Genomic DNA, 20694 nt, shown 5'->3' on the forward strand with positions numbered 1-20694 from the left:
GGGCGTGACAGGGCTGAGGGGTGACGGACGCTGTCGAAGCAAGGCCACGACTTCGCTGACGAGAGTCCAGAGATGTACCACTTGGATTCAGACACGCGTGTGCGATGCAGGTGCGTAGGATGAAGATACAAGGCAGATTTCAGAATTGAGACCGGATGCTCCGTAAAAGAGGATGACATGTGATGTATTATGTTGCATATGCATGACCCAAAACGTGGGACATAACCGTCTGGTCCGCCAGACCTCTTGGTTAGCTCGAGCTTGAATCGACCGTTCGGGTTATTTATCGAGCTTCCGTGGCCTTGGCCGAGAGATACTCTCCTCAAGAGTGGTTTTTCGCGACAGAGGCGCAGTGTTGGTACGCTTCACCCTTTTCCCCGATTCACTCTAGTCGTGGTGAGGTGATCTGACAGAGGGCCGAGTCGAGCAACCAGCCGCGAGAACTGCTCATTCAGCCCCTCATTGCTGGGATTGCTCTCCACAACGGCCTTGAAAGACGCTTTGCCGTCGTTTCCAACACCCCCTGCCAAGAGGCTGGCCAGGTTTTCTTTGTGATTGTCTGGACGGTTTCCAGGCGCATGGTGAGCCTCAACATCCTGAGAGGAAGCATCGTCTCGCGCCTCTTTATCCCATCGTCGGTGCAATAGCCCTAGCGCAGATTGAACATCTGAGATCCCTGGCTTCCCGTCAACCCAATAGCCCTGCTTTAAGCCATGCTCGAGAAATCTCCCTACTGCCCGCAACTGGAAGGCGTGGGCCGACAGAACTAGGCAGGCACCACACAGTTCAGGACCAAGTGACCATCCGTTTTGCTGGTGGATGGTGAAAAGATTGTTGAAAAACGGCAAGAAGCTGCGGAGGGTGGATGAGTTCTTTTCGGGTTCGGAAAGAACACGAAACAAGACTCGGGCGATGTGTTCATTACACTGGTGAACGCGCCAGGGTCCACCGTCGCCCTGCTGGAGAAGGAACAAGATGTAGCGTCGAAGGTCCTTGAGGCTCTCTTGTTTGCTTATGAGGTCTTGTGAGATAGCAAGGGGCGTTTGGGGGATGGGCCATGTGCTGGTCTTCCTGTGTAGCAGCCAGCTCAGAAGCGACTTGTCGTCCCGAAAGGTGGACATGGGGATGGCGTTCTCGAAAGCCACCGAGCTCAAGACGCCGTCAGCGTCGGATCCATAGGGTCGCTTTTTATCCGGACGTCTTTTGTGCTTGGGGGCGCCTCTCAGAGCGGTGGCCATAACGTCAAGGTCCGTGACGGCCCAGCGTTGTCGCCAGGGGTCGTGGCCGGCGACTTTGGCAAAGTTGTCGCTCACGCGCTGGCGGTCGAACTCAAAGTTCTTGATGCGCTTCCAGGTGGCGTCAATGTGAGGAATCTCTCCCCATTTCTCCCGCTGAGCGGACCTTTCCGCATCGTCGTACGGTCGTGAGTATCCGCTGTCCCAGCCGTCGAGATCTAAGACCACCTCTGGCACCTCAAAGGGCTGCCACGAGGGTGGTATTTGTGGTTCTGCTGGCCTCTTCTTGGTGTGAACCCATGGCCGTGAGACCCGAGACTGCGTTGAAGTGTGAAAACAGGCACTCGAGGCGGTCCTGCTGACGACGCCTACGGTTACCGGCTGCCGCATAATTGAGAAGTGGTGTGAATTGATACCCATATAACCTTCGGTCGCTTTGCAGAGGCTATATCCACGGGCACGCGACGTGGTCAAAAATCGCCTGATTGTTGCCGCCTATTGAGGGGGCGCGTCGAGGCAACGGGATGCAAGACGAGGGCGCAGGGGTATTGGGGCAACGACATGGGGTGACCTGGTCGCACAGCCACGGGTGTTTCTTGCATGGCCCCGTCACCCGTATGGGTCCCGCGGGGGAGCGGCAGTGGGTCGATCTATTGTTCCGTCCTTCAGCCATTGATCCTCGAGTTACTAGCCACTTAACCATTCCTGAAGATTCTTGTCAGGGTTCAGTACGTAAACTAGGTATACGTTCAATAGAAACCTGGTATACAGCACTAGGTCAAAAGTCTGGCAACGGCAATAAGGATGGCCCAACAGTGACAGTAGGGTGATAAGATACACGTCCTTTGGTGGTGAGACTAGCCCCAAGCTGATAGGTCCCTTCTGTGACTCCTAATTGGGTTGTTCTTACTGCTGTTGCCAGACTTTTGACCTAGGTAGTGCTGTAGTGGCCTTATGGACAAGCACACCGAGGGACGTTCGCATGCGAGGCCCTTGACCATGGACTGGAAATGGGTAAAAAAAAGATTATCTCAATCATCAATTACGCTTGAAATTTCAAGGTGATTACTCTAGGGCACGTGTCTCTTGGATTGCCGGATGAACCTTGCCTTTCCCTGTCGATAAACATCTGATGCAGTGAGGCGTATTTTTGAGGCAAGCAGGAGCGAAAATAGAGCATGATCAGGTCTAGGTACGAATCACGATGTGGGGTTTGTCAAGCACATTCGACTCCATGTATGAATGAAGACTACAGGGAGAAGATATGAGAAGAAATATCGAGAACAGTGCATCGTATGCCTCAAGGGCTTGGAAGTGGAGTGAGCGGGGTAGAATGAACTCAAGCTCTGGCGGGGCGAGTACGCAATCCGCATCTCGACGATGAGAGATGGGCCCATGTACTCTTTGCTGGAGTACAAGTATGTCCCAATCGGTGCCCAGGTAATCAATCAAGGCGAGATGCCGCTTTACCAAGAAAGTACATCAGCAGTCATGATGAGGAATTTAAACAATAGACATTTCATTACCCTCATCAATCCAAGTCCATCCCATCTAACAACCGAAAAGCGAAGCCATAGTTATGGCAAAAGAAAATCAACATTCCGTTTTCACCGTCCTCTGTTTCTCTGTTCCTTAGGTGGTTCATGTCGAACCTCTGCTTATCCTTGTAAAGGGAAAAGTTGCCTCCAATCATAACACTAGAATCAGACCCTTGGATGGATCCGCGGGTTGTGCGCTAGTCGGCCTTCCGGAGAAACATCGGTCGAGTTCCCAGCCTGACACCCAAGAAAGTCCCACTCTCTCGTCACTTTGCATCACATCACAAGACCTCCGAAACCATACATCGCGACTCTTGCACAACATACATACGCTCAAACGACCGCCCCTTCCCAGCACAACACAATTTCAAAAATGCCTCCATCAAAGAAGAGAAAAACCAACACCGGTTCCGCTGCGGCGGAAGACACCAAACAGACCGCGGAACCTAAATCCGTCGCCCCAGAAGAAACCGAGACGATAGAGTCCACCGTCCCCACCACAACAACAGATGCCGTTCCTGCGCCTGCAGAACCGATAGAAGAATCCTCATCATCACAGCCCACAGCAGAAGATGCCGCAGCAAAGGCAAAGGAACGCATGGCCCGCTTCAAGGCCCTCAAGGCCCGCGCCAAGACCTCATCCGACCAAAATTTCAAAGAGGCGACACTCGAGTCGCAGCGCCTCGCGTCCGACCCGAGCCAGCTGACGGCCCTCCACCGTAAGCAGGCCATTGCGTCGCAGAAGCTTCTGAAGGCCGATGTTGAGGACGCCGGCGGCGACTTTGAGCGCAAACGCGCGTGGGACTGGACGATCGACGAGAGCGAGAAGTGGGACAAGCACGTCAGGAAGAAAGAGGCGCACCGCGACAACAACGCCTTCCAGGACTACACCGCCGAGAGCAACAAGGTCTACAAGCGCCAGCTCAAGAATATCGCCCCCGATATGGACAAATACGAAAAGGACAAGATGGCCGCCATTGAGCGCGCAGCCGCCTCGGGCGGCCTCGACATCGTCGAGACGGAGGACGGAGAACTCATTGCGGTGGACAAGGATGGCTCCTTCTACTCGACGGCCGACTCCACCACGTTTGCCCAAAACAAGCCGGACAAGGCCGCTGTCGACCGGCTCGTGGAAGACCTGAGGAGGGCCGAGGAGAACAGGCTGAAGAAGAGGAAGGACCGCATGGCGCAGAACGGCGACGACGGTGACGTCACGTACATCAACGAGAAGAACAAGCAGTTCAACCAGAAGCTGGCGCGCTTCTACAACAAGTACACTGCAGAGATTCGGGACAGTTTCGAGAGAGGAACCATGATTTAAGCGCGGGCGTATGGGGGCGGGGGAGGGATACTATGAGACTGGTAAAGCCGGGAGGATATCAAGCCTGTGAGGGGCCTTTTTTTCTTCTTCCCCGCTTGTTTGCACTGGGCAATCATACAATCTATGACACAATTACAACTACAAATACACTATCATGCATCACAGCATGGTTTTCCTCCAACCCTTGTTCGCCAGCTCCTCGAGCTCGGGCACCTCAACCGGGCCCTGAACCTTCTCGTCGTCGAGCGCTTCCACTACTGCTTCCGCGACGGTCTCGACCGGCAGGGGTTTCACCCCGCTCGCGCCCATGAACCCGCTCAGCACGCCCCCGGTCAGCCTGTTGAAGAGGGCGCCGGCGCCGGTCATGGCCGCCAGCGGCAGCGTGAACTTTCTTGAACTGTCGTACAGGAAGGGCGGCCGCGGGAAGATGCCCCGCATGCGCGGGAACTCGCTGGCGATGGTGCTCTCGGCCTCGCGCTTCGTGGTGATGTACCGCGCGGGGAGGACGGGGGCGCCGGCGGCGGCCGAGATGTAGACGAAGGCCTTTACGTCCTCGGCGTTGGCTTGCTTGGCCAGGGCGATGGCGCTGTCGCGGTTCATAACTTCGTAGGAGAACTGGTCATTGGGGTTGGGTGTCTTGAGATCGCCGCCCTCGGACGAGGTTTTGAGGGGGTCGACGCCGCGGTCCTTGACGGGGGCGAAGGCCTTTTGCAGGCCCGAGATGGGGGACTCCTGGCCGGAGATGACGCCCTTGTAATCAGCCTCGAGAAGGATCCCCATGCTGTGGACGACAAAGTCGGCGCCCTTGAGAAGCGGGGCGTAGGTCCCGGGGCTGAGCATGTCGGCGCGCTCCCAGGAGACTTGGTGTGCCCATTGGGGAGGGGCCGGCGATGAGGTCACGGCGGACCATTTGGGCTCCCCCGAGCGGCTGTCGGGGCATGTTAGACGAGGCGGGGAGAGCATTAGGGAGAGGCGCGAGAGGGCCTCGTTATGGCGTACCTGATGGAAGTGACATTCCAGCCTCTTGCGACGGCATACTTGCAGATTCTTGACCCGAGGAAGCCGTTTCCTCCGCACACGACCAGCTTCTTGGTGACGGCCGAGGTTGACATGGTGGGTGAAGTGAGATGAGTGGCCGTGCGACCGATTGAGTGAAAACGAGAAGCCTTGCTGTAGGAACCAATGTGAATGAAGTGAATGAGAAGCCGGGTCGACGTTAGTAGGGAGACGGCGTCCGGGCTCGGCGTTGGTTAGTCTAGGTAGTTACCAGTGTCTTCCCGATGGTGGTTCGATGCCGGTTCCGGGCGCGGGTGCAAAGCTGCTGAAAAGTCATGAAATCATCACCCGGCCGAGAGCTCCCCAGCTCCCCAGTGGAAAACCTGCCAGGGGTACTGATGCTGCAGCTACTTAGTGTGTAGAGGTTACAGCTACAGGGGTTGGAGCAACTGGCATTGAAGCTTCCCATTGGTGAGATCTGGTGGGCCCCCCTTCTATCGTCCTGTGCCTGAACCTCCCAGCGTATCCGTACGGCTTCTGTCATCGACACCATCCGCCTGCATTCTTGCTGATCCCTTATCGTCGAAGTACGATGCATTTCACGATTTGAAATCAGGGGCAGTACATAAGTAAAAGTTCGCTTGCCCCGTCGCCTGCTGACTACGTATCTACTAGCATGCTGGGTACATACCTAGGTAGATCTTAACGAATCGAAGCTACCGCTTAGTGCTGATGGTGAAGCAATCGCGCATGTGGTGCTTCTTGCTGTGTCCTGCCTACCTACTGGTAGTCTGTACTTTGATGCCAAGTTACACGACGGCCATGGGCCAGGCTCAGAAAAAGGCTGGTTCTCAGGCTCGAGCTGGGCCCCACTATAAATCCGCCGTAAGGCTGACAACGTCGGCTGCAGGAACCATTTAATTCTTGCCATCAGTGCTGGCAAACCATTTTCTCCTCACTACATCTTCAACAACGCACTTACACTGTGCATGGCTTCTTTGGAACAGACTACACCACATCACCCAGACTCACTGTTCTATCCGCATCGACATGGCGCCGCCCAGCAGCCTCGGCAAGCGCGTGAAGGGCACCCAAATCAGGCGCCCGTTTATCTACGGCACGACCGCTCGCCCCTTCGATCCCGAAACCAACCCTAAGCCAGAGGGCGTTCCCGACGACCACACCCACTCGTGGGAGGTGTTTGTAAAGGCCATCGATGACACCGACATCACGTACTGGCTGCGGAGGGTTCAGTTCAAGCTCCACGAGTCTATTCCTAACCACGTGCGCAGTATGTCATCCTTCGTGCTAGCAATCGCCATGATGATGTCCATGCTAACCCCTATTAGTGATTGATGGCGAGCCTGGAAAGCCCTTCCTAGTCCAAGAAACTGGATGGGGAGAGTTTGAAATCACCATCAAGTTGTACTATGCCTCCGAGTCTGGAGAGAAGCCCCAGACTTTATACCACAACCTTCGCCTACACCCGTACGGTAGGACCGATGCCGAGAAGGAGCAGATGCTACGCCAGAACGACGGCGAGATACGTGCTTGGGCATTCGACGAACAGCTTTTCAACGAACCGTACGAAGCCTTTTACGAAATCCTCACATCTGGCGCCCACCCCAAAGGCCACCCTCTCGGCAAAGGTGGCAAGGGTAAAAACAAGCCGATCCCGTCCCTGCCAGAGAAGACGTCGAATGTGCAGGTGGCCTGGGAGCGAAGCGCCTTGCTACCCGCAGTGAACAAGCCGGGCCAGCCCTTCAGTCTAGAAACAGAGCAGATCGAAGTCAAGAAGCTCAAGGAGGCCGAAGCTAAAGTGAAAGAGATGGCCAAGCAGCAGCTGGAGACGTTGAAGGAGAAGGAGGCTCAGCTTGCCGCCCTGAAAGCCGAGAACGCTGCTGCTGCAACGGCCGGTTAGAAGCCGCCGAACCCAGCATGTAGACGACCATCTCGCAAGGCGGTGACCACTGCTAGTCAGCCAGTCACACTGACAAAAAACGAAGCGAAACGGCAGCGTGTTAAAGCAGAACTGGAGACTATCTGCCGGAGAAGCTAGTGGCCAGAGCATAAGTGCTCCGTATTCTGAGACGCTGTTGCTGCTGGCGATGAAGGCTCACTCGTCATCGCCCGCATTCCGTCAAATGGTATGCCATCGTCACTATTAGCTTGACCTTCAATGTGAAGGCGGCGACGATCTCATAGCGAATACTAATAACGAAAACGCTAGACTCCTAGGCTGCGAAAGCCCACGCGGCGGAACCTCGACAAACGGAGCTCCTGGCTGACCTACTCGTGAGCCCGAGCACGACATGGACACTGACATGACAGATGCAAGTCCTTTGATAGAACAGCAGGAGGCCTTGGACGCCGGTCTGCTGAATTGTTTTTCTAGGTGCTTGATGGACGGCGCCTGTTATCGAGTCCCAGCAAAAGAAAGGAGGAATCAAGATGGTGTGTGGGTAGATGGACGGTTTCATGAGCTAGTTGAGGAGGTCACCTGCGACACGGCGGTCGAGCCAGAACTTGCGGTTGCCATGTTTGCTGTAGGTTCGGTGTCCGCAAGTCGAGGAAACCAGCACGGCCGCCAAGGACCATGAGTCCGCCAAGACCGACGGCTCCGGGGGCAGCGAGGCAGTAACTTCTTGACTACCTTCTTTATAACTAGTAAAAGGCTTTAAATAAAGTAAGTAATGCATGCCCCGTCTGTTTCTCGCCCCTTAGAGCGTCACAGAGGTTTCCGGAACGTGCTCGTTACGCGCGACGGAGCCAAGCTCCCTGACTTAAATATGTGGACGAAACGGAAACTCACACCCAGGATAGGGAGACAGGCGAAACAAATAGGTGGGCTGCTTCGGGGTATAGGTAGTATAGTTGGTTGCGATCAATGCAGTGGCGGGGATTTGTAGCTCTTGCATCATTCTTTTTCTGCAGCTCAAACACCACAAAGTGCTAACCTGTCACCTCCCTTGGTCGTCGCGAAGTTTGGAGCGGGGCCGTCGTATAGTTGTGAGCCACAGCCATGGCTGGGGGAGGTGGTCTTTTTCCGCTCATCTCCATACCTAGCCAGACCAGGGACCATTGTTCACGTGCGCGTTCATGTGGTCTCTATGTGTATAGTCAACCTCCTCAACGACTTCGTCCTCAGAAAAGGTCATTACAGACCAGCCACAGTTGCCCAGACCTGTCCTCACCTATCGTTGTTTGTGATTATTGCTTGTTCCTTTGTTTGGCCGTTTCGTTACGTCGCGTTGCTTGCCTTCCTTCACTCTATCACTGCGCCTCTTTGCATCGCTGCTGTGCTTTTTCTTTTTTCTTCTTTGCTCAGTAGCTCCCACCGCCCATTTGCCTTGTAAGACTTGGAACAATTGCTAGGAGGACTGTGTGACCAATACTCGACTAGAAGGGTTTCCAGATAGAAACACAGGACGATGATATCTCGTAATCAAACCTCTGGCGCGTCGCCGTTCTGGTGGCCGCGGTAAAACAACCCATCCGCGCACACAACCCTGCCCCATCCATGGTGCTGATGGCGTTTTTGGGGAAATCCCCTCCATCACCGTGACGGACGGGGCAGGTGTGACGACTGCATGGACGCGGCCGCTGGTGTCAGCTTACTATCGTCCCGAACCCCCAAGGGTTATACACGAAGCACAGGTGGATAGATAGTATGAATAGAAGATGGGAGTGTTTGTATTTTTCCAACAGGGTTTACTGCCATGGACCTCGGTCTCCGAGTCAGGCCTGATACGCAAAAAACGAAGAATGAAACGTAGTGATGGTATCCACGATATTTCCATCTTCCACCACCGTCTTCCTCCTCTTGTAGAAATCCATCCAGTGTCAAAAGACGAAACCCCTTCCTTTTCCATTGTACTGTACACACCAGCTATACCCTTCCGGAATCCCACCCATCTGGGGCTTTCATCCGGTGAGGATGTTTCTGCAGTGGACGATCTAGAAAAAGAAAATCAAGGACAAAAGAAATAAGTGGCTTGGTTGTGTTCAAGGACGTGTGCGCGTGCGCTTCGGCAGGCGGGCCCTTGATGTTAAAAAAAAAGAAGAAAAAGCAGCGCTGATAACTTTTGTATGGTTGTGTTGCGGAAACGACCCGTTCTCAACGTGTCATGAGCTGAGGCCGTTTCTCTCCAAATCATCAGTCGCATGACCAGTTTGCTTGGTTGGTAGGCCTCCCGTTCTTGGTGATCCCAACCCGAAGAATCCAAAAAGTTCAGAGAAGAGGCCGTGATTCTCCGATTCGATCCCATTCTTTTTTATGATGCCGATGACCCCTCAACCCTAATCACCCTCTCTGGGTTTCCTGTTCGAACGCCATGCGGTATCTAAACATTAACAATAACAAAAGAAGGCGGGAAACAAAGTGTATGGTCTCTTCGACCGACCCATTCCCCACACTAAAAACATTCAAACGATGAAAAGAGGTTCTCCATAACGCCATGCGAGGAGGAAGTGATGGAACAGAAGGAAAGGAGATGTAGTCCAGCAAAGTGGATATGTGATGTTTTTGTACACTTTGTACGGCAAAACATCTGCCCGAATGAGCAAATATTTTATGCGGATGCCTCATAGGCCGGAGGCGGGATGTCTTCCCGCTCGTCCCAAAGGTCTGGATGGCGGCTCTTCTCGTCGTAGACGCGACGGGCAATCTCGCCAGCCATCTTCATGATCCAAGCCTGTTCGTAAACAGTCGAGGTCTCGGAAGAGTCACCGTTAGGCCGCTTCTCCGCGTTGGCTTTCTCACTAGGAAAAGCTCCCGCCTTCTCGGCTGTCTGAGATTGAGGCTGAGCGGCGGCCTCGGCTTCCCGGGCGCTGTCCAGCTTGATGCGCATGCTCGGGACATCCTTGGGCGGGGTATAGAAGTTCGGCTGCAAGGGGGGTCTGGAAGGGAAACGGGTCTTCTCCATGGGGCCGAAGCGGACCTTACTAGGGGTTGACTCGGCCAAGTTCGCAAGGGCCTCTTCCTCCTCGGGGTCCTCGGCAATAGAGCTAGCCATGAGGGGCTCGGTGGAAGGGCCGGCGACAGAAGCAGTTTCGGACGCCATCTCTGACTGAGTCTCGCTGCCTTCCGGAGTCTCGCCGACCTCGCTCTTAGACCGTCGGAGGTTGACCACTCTCGTCTTCTTCTTCCGACCAGCATACGACTTGGACCTGATACCGGCACCCAGTGACAATCCGGTGGTGGCCGAGTTGAGACTCACCATCGAAGGTCGAGACGGGAGGTGGCCATGAGAGGCGCTGCCAGTGTCGGAGAAGGTGTATGTGGTGGAAGTTCCTTGGAAGGAGTTGGTCTTGGACAAGCTGGGCGTCGCAGTCGGCGGCGTGCTAGTAGGCTCGGACACTGCAGGTCCGGTCCAGGCTCGGAACACGACATCGCGGATGCCTGGGGTGAAGAGGGAGAAGGTCCGGTGGGAGTCGTTCAGAGCAGCAAGTCTTAGCAGGTTCTTCTGGGAGAAGAGCGACTGAACCTCCGGCCCACCCTCAAGCGACAGCGACGAAACTTCGTTGGCGTCGAGAAGGTTGCCGTTGGCATCAACGGGATCCAACGGTGGGCTCGCCAAGGGGTCGACCTCGGTTTCCTCGGCGTCCTCCTTAGGCGCCTCATCCTCCTTCGGCAGCGAATCGGGACACCACAAGCGCAGCGACAGGCGGTGGATAATGGCGGGGAGTTCATCCATCATCAGATTCCTCAGCTGGGCCTCAATAGTGCGCTGGAGATAATCGCGCACGAACTGGATCGAATCAAAGGTCGAGGAGACCTTGAGCGATTCGAGTGGGTCATTCCGGAAGACCAGGGTCAGCCCCTTTTGCCTGGAGAAGACTAGGATGATAAAGGCCGAAAGCTTGATCTCGGAGAGTGTTATTGACAGCGGAATGGTGAGACCTGATGCCGCCGCCAATGGTTGGGGTGATGTGAACCCCGGCTTAGAAGACAGGTAGGTGTTCAGAGGATTTGCCTGTTTGTTGATATATTAGCACTGCTATGACGCACGTCCTTTCCGCGAAGGCCGGAGGTAACCAGGAACGCGAATCCCGGCCAGGCAATTTCATCTTCAATGCGGAGGTGCATGTAGGGGGGGGGGGGGGGGGGGGGGGATGTTTGCCGAGGGAAAAACAAAGGCCGGGATATATGGCCTAAAATTTGTGGAAGGCATCTGCGAGGTGGAAATGATGTTTGGGATTGGCGAATTGACGATGTCTTTGCGGAAGCATCACTTGGTGCTGTCTCGGCTTCGGGGATGGAGGGGATCCGGACATTCCAGGCACTGGCATGGAGCTGGGATTACGGAACAGGAAGACTTTCCCACTGGAACGAGAGCAAGGACGCGGTCGTGTATGGGGACGGGGTGTGAGAGATGGTAAGCTCAATGCCACGGCTGCGAAACCGAGCTTTGCCTCCGAGAGCCTGCGTGGCAGAGGGACGGTTGCTTGGGGAAGGGAAAAAAACCACCGGGCATACCTGAACTCTGGTTTTCAGCGTCAAGAAGGCGTCACCGGAGTAGCACATCTTGAAGATGCCACGAAAGCGGTCCTCGGCAATGTCGCCAATCTCTAGGATCTCCAGCTCCGGGGGCACGGAGCCCAAGTTGAACTCGGTAACGAGGATGTCATCGACAATAATCGGGGGCTTCGGCGACTTGTTCAGGGCGGTTGTGAGCATCTCTCGGGCGCGCTGGTAGAACTCAGCATCGGCTGTGAGCGGTGACCAATTGAAGTTGAAGGCCATGTTGAAATGGCTTTAACTGCGGCCAACCATCGAAGGGTGAGGTGTTGGAGGCCGGAGGGGCCGAGTCGACTGTAGGGAGAGGTTCGATTGGGATATCTTTTCTTGGCTTCGCAGTCGATGACGGAAGATCAGCGATGGTATCTGGTTCGGAGGGATGGGGTAGTAGCAGGACGGACTCGTTGGGGAGCAGAAGCAATTAGATGATAGGAAGTCCGGGGAAGGAGCTGTAGATGATCTGGGTGAGGAGAAGGAGTGAAAGGTTCAAGGCGGGTTGATGTTGTAAAGGTAGATGGATGCAGCGGGTGTGTGGTAGCAAGCTGGGCTGGAGGGCGTGTGTGCGTTTTCGGGCGGATGACGCTGGTCGGGTGCTATTACGACGGCGCTATGGGCTGTGGCTCGCTCTTCGGGAAGCAAAGGGAATATTCGGAGTTTAGGATGGTACGGTGCTGTGCGGCCTTGGCGCGAAATTTTTCCTTGCTGCAAAATTTCTGACACTATAAGGATATTTCTGGGTGACTCCTTGCTGGGGGGTGGGGCTTCACTCCCGAGTGTCGCGTGCAGTAGGAGCTGAGAGGGCGACCGAGTGAAGTGATAAGGAAGGAGCGCGTCCCAGCTTTGGGCGGTTGGCATGCTTTCAGTGGCACACCAGCGCTGTAACGGCTTGCAGCGTGACAGGCGCCCCCCTAAGCCACGGTTCAACGAAAAGGAGCGAGGGAAAGGGAGGGACCGGATGGGGCGGTCCCACTATTTCCAAAGGAGGCTGCAACCTCACCCTGCTTTTCACACCGTTTCTTGACAGTCGGTCACACAACCCGACACAATAATAACAACAGCCCTCCAACGAGTTCATGAGCTATGCGCCGGAAGCCCCTAGCGCCGCTGCTGGGCCGGGTTGATCCATTCCATGACCGGAGAGGGGGGGGGGGGGGGGGGGGGGTGTTTTGCTTGTGAAAGTTACAGGTGAAGGCAGATTGGCCTTCAATGCGAATCACCCGAGGTCTGCCATCGGCCATTCAAGGCAAGGCACCATCTGCCATCTGAAGCCCCAAGGTATCACCAGATCATCCTCACGCAGATGCCCGACGATGAGCCGAAAGATGCGCCTGCCAAATCTCACAACCCCGAAAAGACGGTGGCCGATTTAAAGTTGGCACCTGTCGTGTCCACAACCGCGCGAACCATCCGGCAGGGGATCGAGGGTGGTTGCAAACAACCTCTAGCGAGATCTGGGCCGTTCACTTTCAGCCCTTTGGAGTGCTGCCATTTGGCCCGCGCTCCGCCAGTGAGGTACCATCGCATCACACGGGATCGTTGATTGCTGTTGGCGGCCGATCACGAGGGACTGGTGGACTGTCAGCGAAAGATGGGACGACGTCGACAGACATGTGGTCCGACATCAGAACATAATTAAGCAAGTGACCATTAGCCAATCTGGGATTTGACGAAATACCAAGGCTTCGCGAATGCATGGAGAACAATCCCCATCTACTTGGGGCGGGTACGTTTGCATGAAGGCTCAATCTGGCAACCAAACTGGCACGGCCTTGTCCGATGCTCTTGGAGCGAGCCATCCGTCATATCATCATCCACTGCGGTCCATCTTCGTTGTAGGGCAGGGGGAGGGGATCTATGGCCATCAAATCACGGCGCTGCAACGGCTATCGGATTCAGCAGCATGTCCGCTTTCCCGGCCGCTGCCCCCGTCCAAGCCTGATCCGTTGCCATGTCCGATACTGACTGTCAGATGTGATCTGCCCAGAGCCGCCGTCAATGCCGGTTCTTTCCCTTTTGCTGCCCGTCTCGCGTCCAATACCTTCATCCCCTCCCCTTCTCCCCACATAATTTTCCTGCTCCAGTCCCTTGGCCCTCTTCTCTCCGCAATGCCCCGCGCAATGGAGGAAGGGGGCCAACGAGCGACCAAAGTCAGGAGAAGACAACGAAATGCGCTAATGTGTAGGCTCTTTGACAAGCGTTGGGGCAGCCACAGCGAAGAAATCCCATCCACTCGCGTGCTGCACATGTCGATGTGTTCGGCCCTCCTCCGGCTCAATCCGGCCGACGAACCGCCCGTCGTCCGCAATGCAACAATCCCAAGAGCCCGCCCTCTTTTTTCCTTCTTTTTTCTTTTCTTTGCATGGTATTTCATGATTCACGCCGAGCCTGTGGGGCCTCGACGCGTGCCGTAGCAAATCATCGGATGAGATTCCTGACCAAAGTCTGGGTCGCCCTGAGGATCCCTGAGTCCCCTCTGCAGACTGCAACCGAACATTGGGAGACAAAACCAACCTCTCGCGAGACTGTGGGGTAAGACCTGGGTAACACGGCTCGAGGCGTTGCCGCAACCTCGTCCTGTCCAACGGCTCGTAAAAGCCCAAAGACGTGACAAAGGAGCCGTGACAGAAGCGTCTTGTTGCGGGTGCGGGAAGACACAAGAGTCATTGGCCACCTCATCAGTGCCCTCTGCTGAACCAAGGAACTTGCCTGTCTGCCGCCGTCACCTTTCCTCAGGGTACCAATGGTGTTGACGGAAGCGTCTCCCAGCTTACCCAGCGCGCCAACACCAACTTTTTCGCTCCACACCCGAAGGGGAAAGTCTGTCGTCATCCCGGGATACCGCTGACTTCGAAAAGAACAACAAAAACTTAAAAAAGCGAGAGAGAGGGGGGATAGGGCAGAGAGTGAGGACCGCTCCGTTGCAACAGCGCAACAGCCATCAAATGGAGTCTTGGTACCATCGCTCAAATCCTGCATACCCCCGAAACCCACAGGGCAAGGCAACCAACGCTGCGCTACGCACCTTTTGACACGCAGTGCTCGACTTTGCTATATGCAGGTGGAAGCCACGGATTACCTTGGCTACGTACTTGTCTACGTTTCTGTGAGGCGCACAACCCTTCTTGCTTTCTTGGCTCCGCAGACAGAGTCCAATTCCCGATCCGGCAGGGCAGGAAGCAGCTGGGATAGGAGAAGGTGCTCACGAGACACCAGCCTGGGGGGAAGAAAGTGCGCGTGCGGCATCTCTTGGTGCCCTCGGTTGGATTGGAGTAAGCCATCATTTCAGCTGAGAAGGGTCCCTGAGCTACATCTCGTCGGCCGCTCTTCCAACTAAGCTTGCTACTCACCATGGGCATATATCCCGCCTTTGTCAAACCATCATCTATCACCACGGTCACCTCTCCAACCAAAGTCATAACGGTTGCCCTATCCTCTTCGTTCCATCGAGGAACATTCGACTTATATTTGCCTAGCCTACACATTTTTGGGCGGAACCCTTCGATCGGCACGACATCGCCATCGCATATGGGGGGGTTCATCGCTCGTTCCTCGACATGGCCAACCTTTTGACTATTCCTACTGACCTGACTGCCCGCCTGTCCTCGGCAGAGCTGCCGACTGCCAAAGATGTACCCCTGGTACACAGCCCTTCGGGCAAGGTGTTCTCGATACAGGTGATGGTAACCGATCAGGTCCACATTAGGCCTTGGACGCACGCTATATATGTCGGCGAGGGTGCCGCCAACGTCTTGTTCATCGCGTTCCTCTACACAAAGTCTGAACGACAGCATGAGAGCGACAGAACCGAGGCCGACCTGTTAACCAGTTAGTTCATGTTTCCCCGCCCAGAAATGGCGACCCAGCTTTGCTAACAAAGCATGTCTCAGAGTTTCTACTGAGGGTGCCAAAGGCAAATAAAGACCCCGCCAAGCCCTTCTACTACCCAGGAGAGCAGTACCAATATTTTTGGGAAACAATCGCTCCTCTATTTAGCTACCGTGCGGATATGTTGGCGGAAGTGACGTGGGCTAAGATACACTCTGAAGCCATCTGGCACTTGCACAGAGTGCTGAAAACCTTGGAAACGGGACCACCCGGGTCGAGATTGCGGCCAGCCAAATTTCAAGGCGACAAGATTGCTGGGTGGGATTTGGTCCTCATGATCGAGAGCATGCGCGCGAGAAGCGATGACGAGCGCGTCGTCGAGTTCAAGCCAAAGTGGCTGGCCCAGTCGCCGTCGGCCCCGAAAGACGCCAACACGTGCAGATGCTGCGCACTTGCGGCCAAAAAGTTTTCCGGCGGCAAAGACCGAGGCCTGAACCCGCGGGATTACCCCTGCCCCCTGTGGCTGGATCCCGAGCGAGAGACGCCCGGTGGGAAAGAAGGAGTACGGCAGAAGGCCCTCCGACGCTTGTTCCAGAACGGCAGCCTCGGAGACAACAAGCACGCCTCCACCCTCTACGAGCTCCTGAAAAAGAACTCTATTCTCACGCTCTTGAAGAAACACCAGTTGGAGAAGGATTCTCGCGGGCCACTGCTGGCAAGCAAGAACGATAACGAGTTCTGCACGGCAATGACGCTGCGCGACTGCTCCCTCTTCATGCGATACAGGGTCAAGGACGTCAGCGGCCAGGAGACCGTCGTGGCGGAGTCCTTCGAGGCAAAACTTGCCGATCTCGACAAAAAGAATGCGGATTGGAAGATTAATGAATGGCGGGATAAGGAGCAGGCCTTGATCGACGAAGGGTGGTACACGGGTCGCGGTGGCATGAAGAACTGCGCCCTCCAGGCATGAGCGCGATAGAAGCCGTCGCATCTGTACAACAGTGTATACCGATTGTGTATTAAAGCGTAATATAATTCGACAGCGACTAATCATGAAAAGCGCCAAAGTATCGGTGACAGGTCATGAGCGCGTAGGTCTGCCCAGGGCTGTGAGTGTCGTCATCCCATTCTACTCTCCCTTGCCCGTCGTCCCACCGTATTTCCCTCCCTCTGGTACTTGAAGGGCCGGCAGAGATAGCAAAGAGGCCAACGAGGCCAGCAAGGACGAAAGAAGGAAGGAATCATAGAGCGGATGGATAATAACCTCCAAGCCGCGGCGTCTGTATCGGCAGCGTGCCAAGCAAAACTTGGCAAGATTGTACGTGATAAAGCGGTCTATTCCAACTTTCATGACTATCATCAGGGTTATCGCCATGCTCCGTGCCTCGAAACCCCGCCCAAGCCAATGCAATGTGGGCGGCCTATTCATATACGCCCGTAACGCCGTTTCCAATGCGTGAATCTATCTAAATGCCGCCGACCGTGAAGCTCAAAAGACTCCCCGTCGTCAGCCCGGCGACGAGGCATAGGCCCATGAACCCGCCCGTCACCTCGCGTTCGCCCTCCTCGACCCACTCGCCGGCCGCCATCATGCAGCTCGAGCCCAGCCAGCCATTGGTCAGGCCGAAGAGAAACTGGACGACAACGAGGTAGAAGAAGTCGCTGTTGACGGCGGCGCCGCGGCCACCGATGTTGCAGAGCAGGTACATGGGCAGGAAGCCCATGCGCGCAAGACTGACGGCGAAGAGTGCCGCGGGCCGGTGGCGTAGGGAGAAGGGTAGGATGGTGGCCATGCGACCCGAAAGGTCTCCCAGGTTCCAGACGAAGAAGGCGAGCGGGATGAAGGCCGCGGGGCGGAAGAGGGACCCGGCGGGGGCCTTCTCGTCACCGGGGTAGTGCACCGAGAGGATCTTGGTGGTGAAGACAGGGAAGAACATGGCGACGGCGAAGCACAGGAAGATGGCGCCCGCGAGCCAGTGCAGCTTCTTTAGGAGGCGGAGCGGGGAGACGACCTTGCGGGCGGCGCGCTCGGCCTCTTCGACCGAGGTCAGAGACTCGGCCATGTGCTCGACCATGCGATTCTCGACGATGCAGTTGTGGCGTCGAACGAGCGGGACAAAGGCCACGAGGGCCGAGACGGACACAGCGACAGCGGCGAGGAAGTAGACAAACGCCGAGGAGCTCAGTGACCTGGCGTCGTCCTCCGCGCCGGCGGCTTTCTCCGGGACGGTGAGGACGGTGACAACCTGCGCGATCGGTGGCAGCACCCCCGCAACGCCCTGGCCGGCCATGAGGGCCTGCATGTACTCTGGGCGGCCGAATGAGGCGGCGAAGGCGAAGGCGCCGTTCTGGATGAGACCGGTGGCCCAGGAGCTCGAAGCGACCATGAGGAGGATGAATGCGAGGTAGGTAGACGGGGAGGCGTCGAGGGCGAGGGAGGTGGAGGCCGTCAAGAGGGAGAAGATGATACAGTTGAGCAGGAGGGCGAGGTTAATGCGGAAAGGGTACGAGGCCGCGTACTGTATGTTTGTGAGGACCAGCATGGCCGTGAGGTTGGTCAGCGTCGAGACGGTAAGGATGGCCGACTGGAAGTTTTGCGAGATCCAGGCGTCGGACTGGAAGCGGACGTGGAAATAGGGGGCTGCGGCTAGGAACATGTTCCTGGAGACATAGACTGTTAGTCGCACGCGCACCTAGAAAGAAGGCGGGGACCAAGCGACGAGAGAAAACATGCCAACGTACCACGCCCATAGCATCGCCATTCCTAGCCAGGCGAACATGATGTACTCGGACCAGGAGAAGGGCACCTCCTCCTGGCCTTCCATCGGGGTGGAGCCGTCGAGCTCGCGGCCCTCCTCCGCCAGGGGCTCATATTCCTGGCGGTCCGGCTTGTGGTGCTTCCCCAGCAATTCCCTGATGCGCTCCATCTCGGGCTATGTCGTTTCCCTTTCGAGACGTCGGTATAAGTGTGGAGATAGTGGTGCAGCTCAACAGAAGAGAGAGAACCGCCGTCGTGCAGTTATTCGGGAGTCCGGGTGGTGCTTCGGTGATGGTGTTGCACTCGATCGCGGCGAGACTCGCTATAGAAGGAAAGCACTGATGTGCCGTCGAATAAAGCTAGTCCTCGCCACCGGCCGCCCGAGGTTTGGAGTGCCCACTGCGTCGTCGGTGAACCTTGTCGATGTCTTCCCCTCCCCGATTCACTGCTCGCGCATGCGGCGGCTCCGTGGACCAGTTAAAGCAGCTACAGCAAAGGTCGAAACGCTCCACTCCCCGATGTTACAAGGGTATCCGTCTCGCGAGGAACCACGTATACGATGAGAGCCGGGTGCGTTGATCGAAGAATGGAAACGAGAGAGACAAGCAATCATGTGCGCCGTTCACCAGATTGCTGTCATCCAGTGAGATGGGGGGGGACAAGTCGATGACCACGCGCCGCGCGTATATCAGATCCGGGGCTGGTTTGGGGCGGACGACGGGGGTGGGCGCGGGGCGTGGGGGGCCGTGCACCGATCGATTACCTCAGCTGGTCACACTGCGCTGCCATTGACCGTGCGCTAAGAACCTGTCACGCTGCGCCTGTGGTGGGAAATCGAACAAGCTTATTCCTGAGCGACTGACATCCGCCTATCCTAACCACGAATGCTGCCTGAACGCCATGCATTTAAGCCACCTTACAACCGGAGGCTTGTGCATCTCGCTATCATTCGGGATGAATTTTTAATCTAGGATTCAGGAATGCTCTGTTCTAAACCCCAACTGAAGGTTCGCATAAGTCTTGAATGCTTGAACGCCACCATCAGGACCCTCGACAAGTGGCACGGCAGACGAATACATGTTATTCGTGTTGTTCCGAGGCTAACTTGAGAGGTGATTCGGAGCCGGCTTGGACAACCTTATCTCGGTGCCTGGTCGTCGCTCTGAACTGCCCCCCCTGTTCTGTGACATACAAAGTCATTTCTTGTGAGAGCTGATACGGATGTGGTACAAGTGGTAGGTCTGATTGACCGCAAAGCTTGCTGCCAAGTTCATTTTTCAACATGAAATTCATAATCGCTGCCATCTCTAAGGCTATCTTGGAGATGGTTTATCGTGCCTGAAGCCTGACTGCTGATAAGAGGGATGTCCTACCTCATCCCATTTCGATTGTAACGTGGGATTTCACCTTAAAGACGAGGTTTCAATGGGCTTGATATCATATTGCACAAGAGTGCGACTCTCAACTTGACTAAAACCATCAAGAATAACACGATATGGCAGGCTCCCTTTTGTCGCATCATGCGACGGTTTTCACCTTGGCTGTACGACAGATATGGCAGAACTTCACACCATTATACAGACGCCTGCTTTTTATCTCCAGAAACGGCTCGAGTAGCCTCTTACTCCTAATCAGGACTGCCTAAGGAAGAGTATGTGGATGGTAATCTCTGGGTTTTCACCCAACCCAAGCCTTTGCTGAAGCCTTCGCGGATGATTCGTCTTGGGCCTCACCTTACTACCCGAAACGGTAAGAGGTTCCCGGCCCGTTCTGCGGCCACGTCCCACGTGATGTTATAACGCTGCGATGCAAATATGTCGTGCATATTTGCGATATCTCGAGACATTTTTGGCTCCGTTCCGTGCCCGCTTGTGGTCTCGGCCGTAGCCGTGAGGCCCTCCACGTGAGGGTTCGTTGATGCAATGCAGCTGTGTCATGCATTCTTTTTTATTTCTGGTTTTTGTGCCTTTCTCGAAATTGCTGGTTATCAAGACCCAAATTATTGGCCAGCCAAGATTGAAATCTTAGACTTGAGCATATATGTACTTCGGGGGTTTTTTTTTTTTTTTTTTTTTGGCGGTGGGTATTTGTTCGTCGACCAAGACACGACTAGTTGCCAGAGATGAGGTCAGAGCTCCCCGTTCGCCTACACCCACCGGCTCGCGGGCCGAGCGACCCCGCTAGGAATTCATGTTTGCTTCTCACTGTCAAAGCTGCAGCCTTCCCGCCCGACACTCTCATAAATGACATCGATGTACTGCTTATCTGCACTCATTTGAAACAGAATGACTTACGTAATGTAGACAGACATTAGATATGGCACCGCGTGCGAGTTCAGTTTGTAAAGGGAAGTGAGCACGTCTACTAGCGAATATTCGATGAGATGTCATCTTCAATTTACCAATGTGCAGGGCCGAAGTACAGTTGTCACGTAGTTATCAATGGCTTTGAATTACGGAAGCCTACATCTCCTTGGATGCCCTCATCATCCATCGACGAGT

The 20694-nt window shown here is 55.4% G+C and overlaps 8 protein-coding genes across 8 annotated transcripts; 4 read left to right on the forward strand and 4 right to left on the reverse strand.

Moving 5' to 3' along the window:
- Positions 1-365: 365 nt before the first annotated feature.
- Positions 366-1625, reverse strand: LY79DRAFT_517852 (uncharacterized protein; the record flags this gene model as incomplete). Its single annotated transcript, XM_060554973.1, has 1 exon — positions 366-1625. One exon carries the CDS (start codon positions 1623-1625, stop codon positions 366-368), a length of 1260 nt encoding a protein of 419 aa, XP_060413031.1.
- Positions 1626-1835: 210 nt separating this feature from the next.
- On the forward strand, positions 1836-4094 carry LY79DRAFT_591142 (SYF2 splicing factor; the record flags this gene model as incomplete). Its single annotated transcript, XM_060561238.1, has 2 exons — positions 1836-1850; positions 3162-4094. The coding sequence occupies 2 exons, from the start codon at positions 1836-1838 to the stop codon at positions 4092-4094; spliced, it is 948 nt and encodes a 315-aa protein (XP_060413032.1).
- On the reverse strand, positions 3880-5455 carry LY79DRAFT_245648 (NAD dependent epimerase/dehydratase). The gene is made up of 2 exons (XM_060551792.1): positions 5094-5455; positions 3880-5022 (listed from the first exon to the last, which is right to left on the reverse strand). Exons 1-2 carry the CDS (start codon positions 5204-5206, stop codon positions 4254-4256), a joined length of 882 nt encoding a protein of 293 aa, XP_060413033.1. The 5' UTR covers positions 5207-5455; the 3' UTR covers positions 3880-4253.
- A 685-nt stretch (positions 5456-6140) lies between these two features.
- On the forward strand, positions 6141-7011 carry LY79DRAFT_670681 (yeats family-domain-containing protein; the record flags this gene model as incomplete). The annotated part of the gene is made up of 2 exons (XM_060563813.1): positions 6141-6381; positions 6440-7011. The coding sequence occupies 2 exons, from the start codon at positions 6141-6143 to the stop codon at positions 7009-7011; spliced, it is 813 nt and encodes a 270-aa protein (XP_060413034.1).
- Positions 7012-9509: 2498 nt separating this feature from the next.
- LY79DRAFT_245872 (uncharacterized protein) lies at positions 9510-11965 on the reverse strand. Its single transcript, XM_060551793.1, has 2 exons — positions 11569-11965; positions 9510-11065 (listed from the first exon to the last, which is right to left on the reverse strand). The coding sequence occupies exons 1-2, from the start codon at positions 11833-11835 to the stop codon at positions 9662-9664; spliced, it is 1671 nt and encodes a 556-aa protein (XP_060413035.1). The 5' UTR covers positions 11836-11965; the 3' UTR covers positions 9510-9661.
- A 1243-nt stretch (positions 11966-13208) lies between these two features.
- LY79DRAFT_245943 (uncharacterized protein) lies at positions 13209-14362 on the forward strand. The gene has a single exon (XM_060551794.1). The coding sequence runs from the start codon at positions 13299-13301 to the stop codon at positions 14019-14021; it is 723 nt and encodes a 240-aa protein (XP_060413036.1). The 5' UTR covers positions 13209-13298; the 3' UTR covers positions 14022-14362.
- Positions 14363-15164: 802 nt separating this feature from the next.
- On the forward strand, positions 15165-16405 carry LY79DRAFT_517845 (inositol-pentakisphosphate 2-kinase; the record flags this gene model as incomplete). The annotated part of the gene is made up of 2 exons (XM_060554971.1): positions 15165-15435; positions 15498-16405. The coding sequence occupies 2 exons, from the start codon at positions 15165-15167 to the stop codon at positions 16403-16405; spliced, it is 1179 nt and encodes a 392-aa protein (XP_060413037.1).
- Positions 16406-16901: 496 nt separating this feature from the next.
- Positions 16902-18362, reverse strand: LY79DRAFT_517697 (nucleoside transporter; the record flags this gene model as incomplete). The annotated part of the gene is made up of 2 exons (XM_060554958.1): positions 16902-18096; positions 18178-18362. 2 exons carry the CDS (start codon positions 18360-18362, stop codon positions 16902-16904), a joined length of 1380 nt encoding a protein of 459 aa, XP_060413038.1.
- Positions 18363-20694: the final 2332 nt, after the last annotated feature.

Source organism: Colletotrichum navitas, assembly GCF_030913465.1.
Source record: "Colletotrichum navitas strain CBS 125086 chromosome Unknown LY79scaffold_39, whole genome shotgun sequence".
In the NCBI taxonomy this organism is placed as follows: domain Eukaryota; kingdom Fungi; phylum Ascomycota; class Sordariomycetes; order Glomerellales; family Glomerellaceae; genus Colletotrichum; species Colletotrichum navitas.

Excerpts from the sequence above, each read along its gene's own strand:
- LY79DRAFT_245648 (XM_060551792.1), bottom strand. The coding sequence starts at position 5,206 with ATGTCAACCTCGGCCGTCACCAAGAAGCTGGTCGTGTGCGGAGGAAAC. Across the intron at positions 5,023-5,093 it reads TGGAATGTCACTTCCATCAG|CCGCTCGGGGGAGCCCAAAT; the intron begins GTACGCCATAAC and ends ATGCCCCGACAG.
- LY79DRAFT_245943 (XM_060551794.1), top strand. The coding sequence starts at position 13,299 with ATGCATGGAGAACAATCCCCATCTACTTGGGGCGGGTACGTTTGCATG.
- LY79DRAFT_245872 (XM_060551793.1), bottom strand. The coding sequence starts at position 11,835 with ATGGCCTTCAACTTCAATTGGTCACCGCTCACAGCCGATGCTGAGTTC. Across the intron at positions 11,066-11,568 it reads CGCTGAAAACCAGAGTTCAG|GCAAATCCTCTGAACACCTA; the intron begins GTATGCCCGGTG and ends ATCAACAAACAG.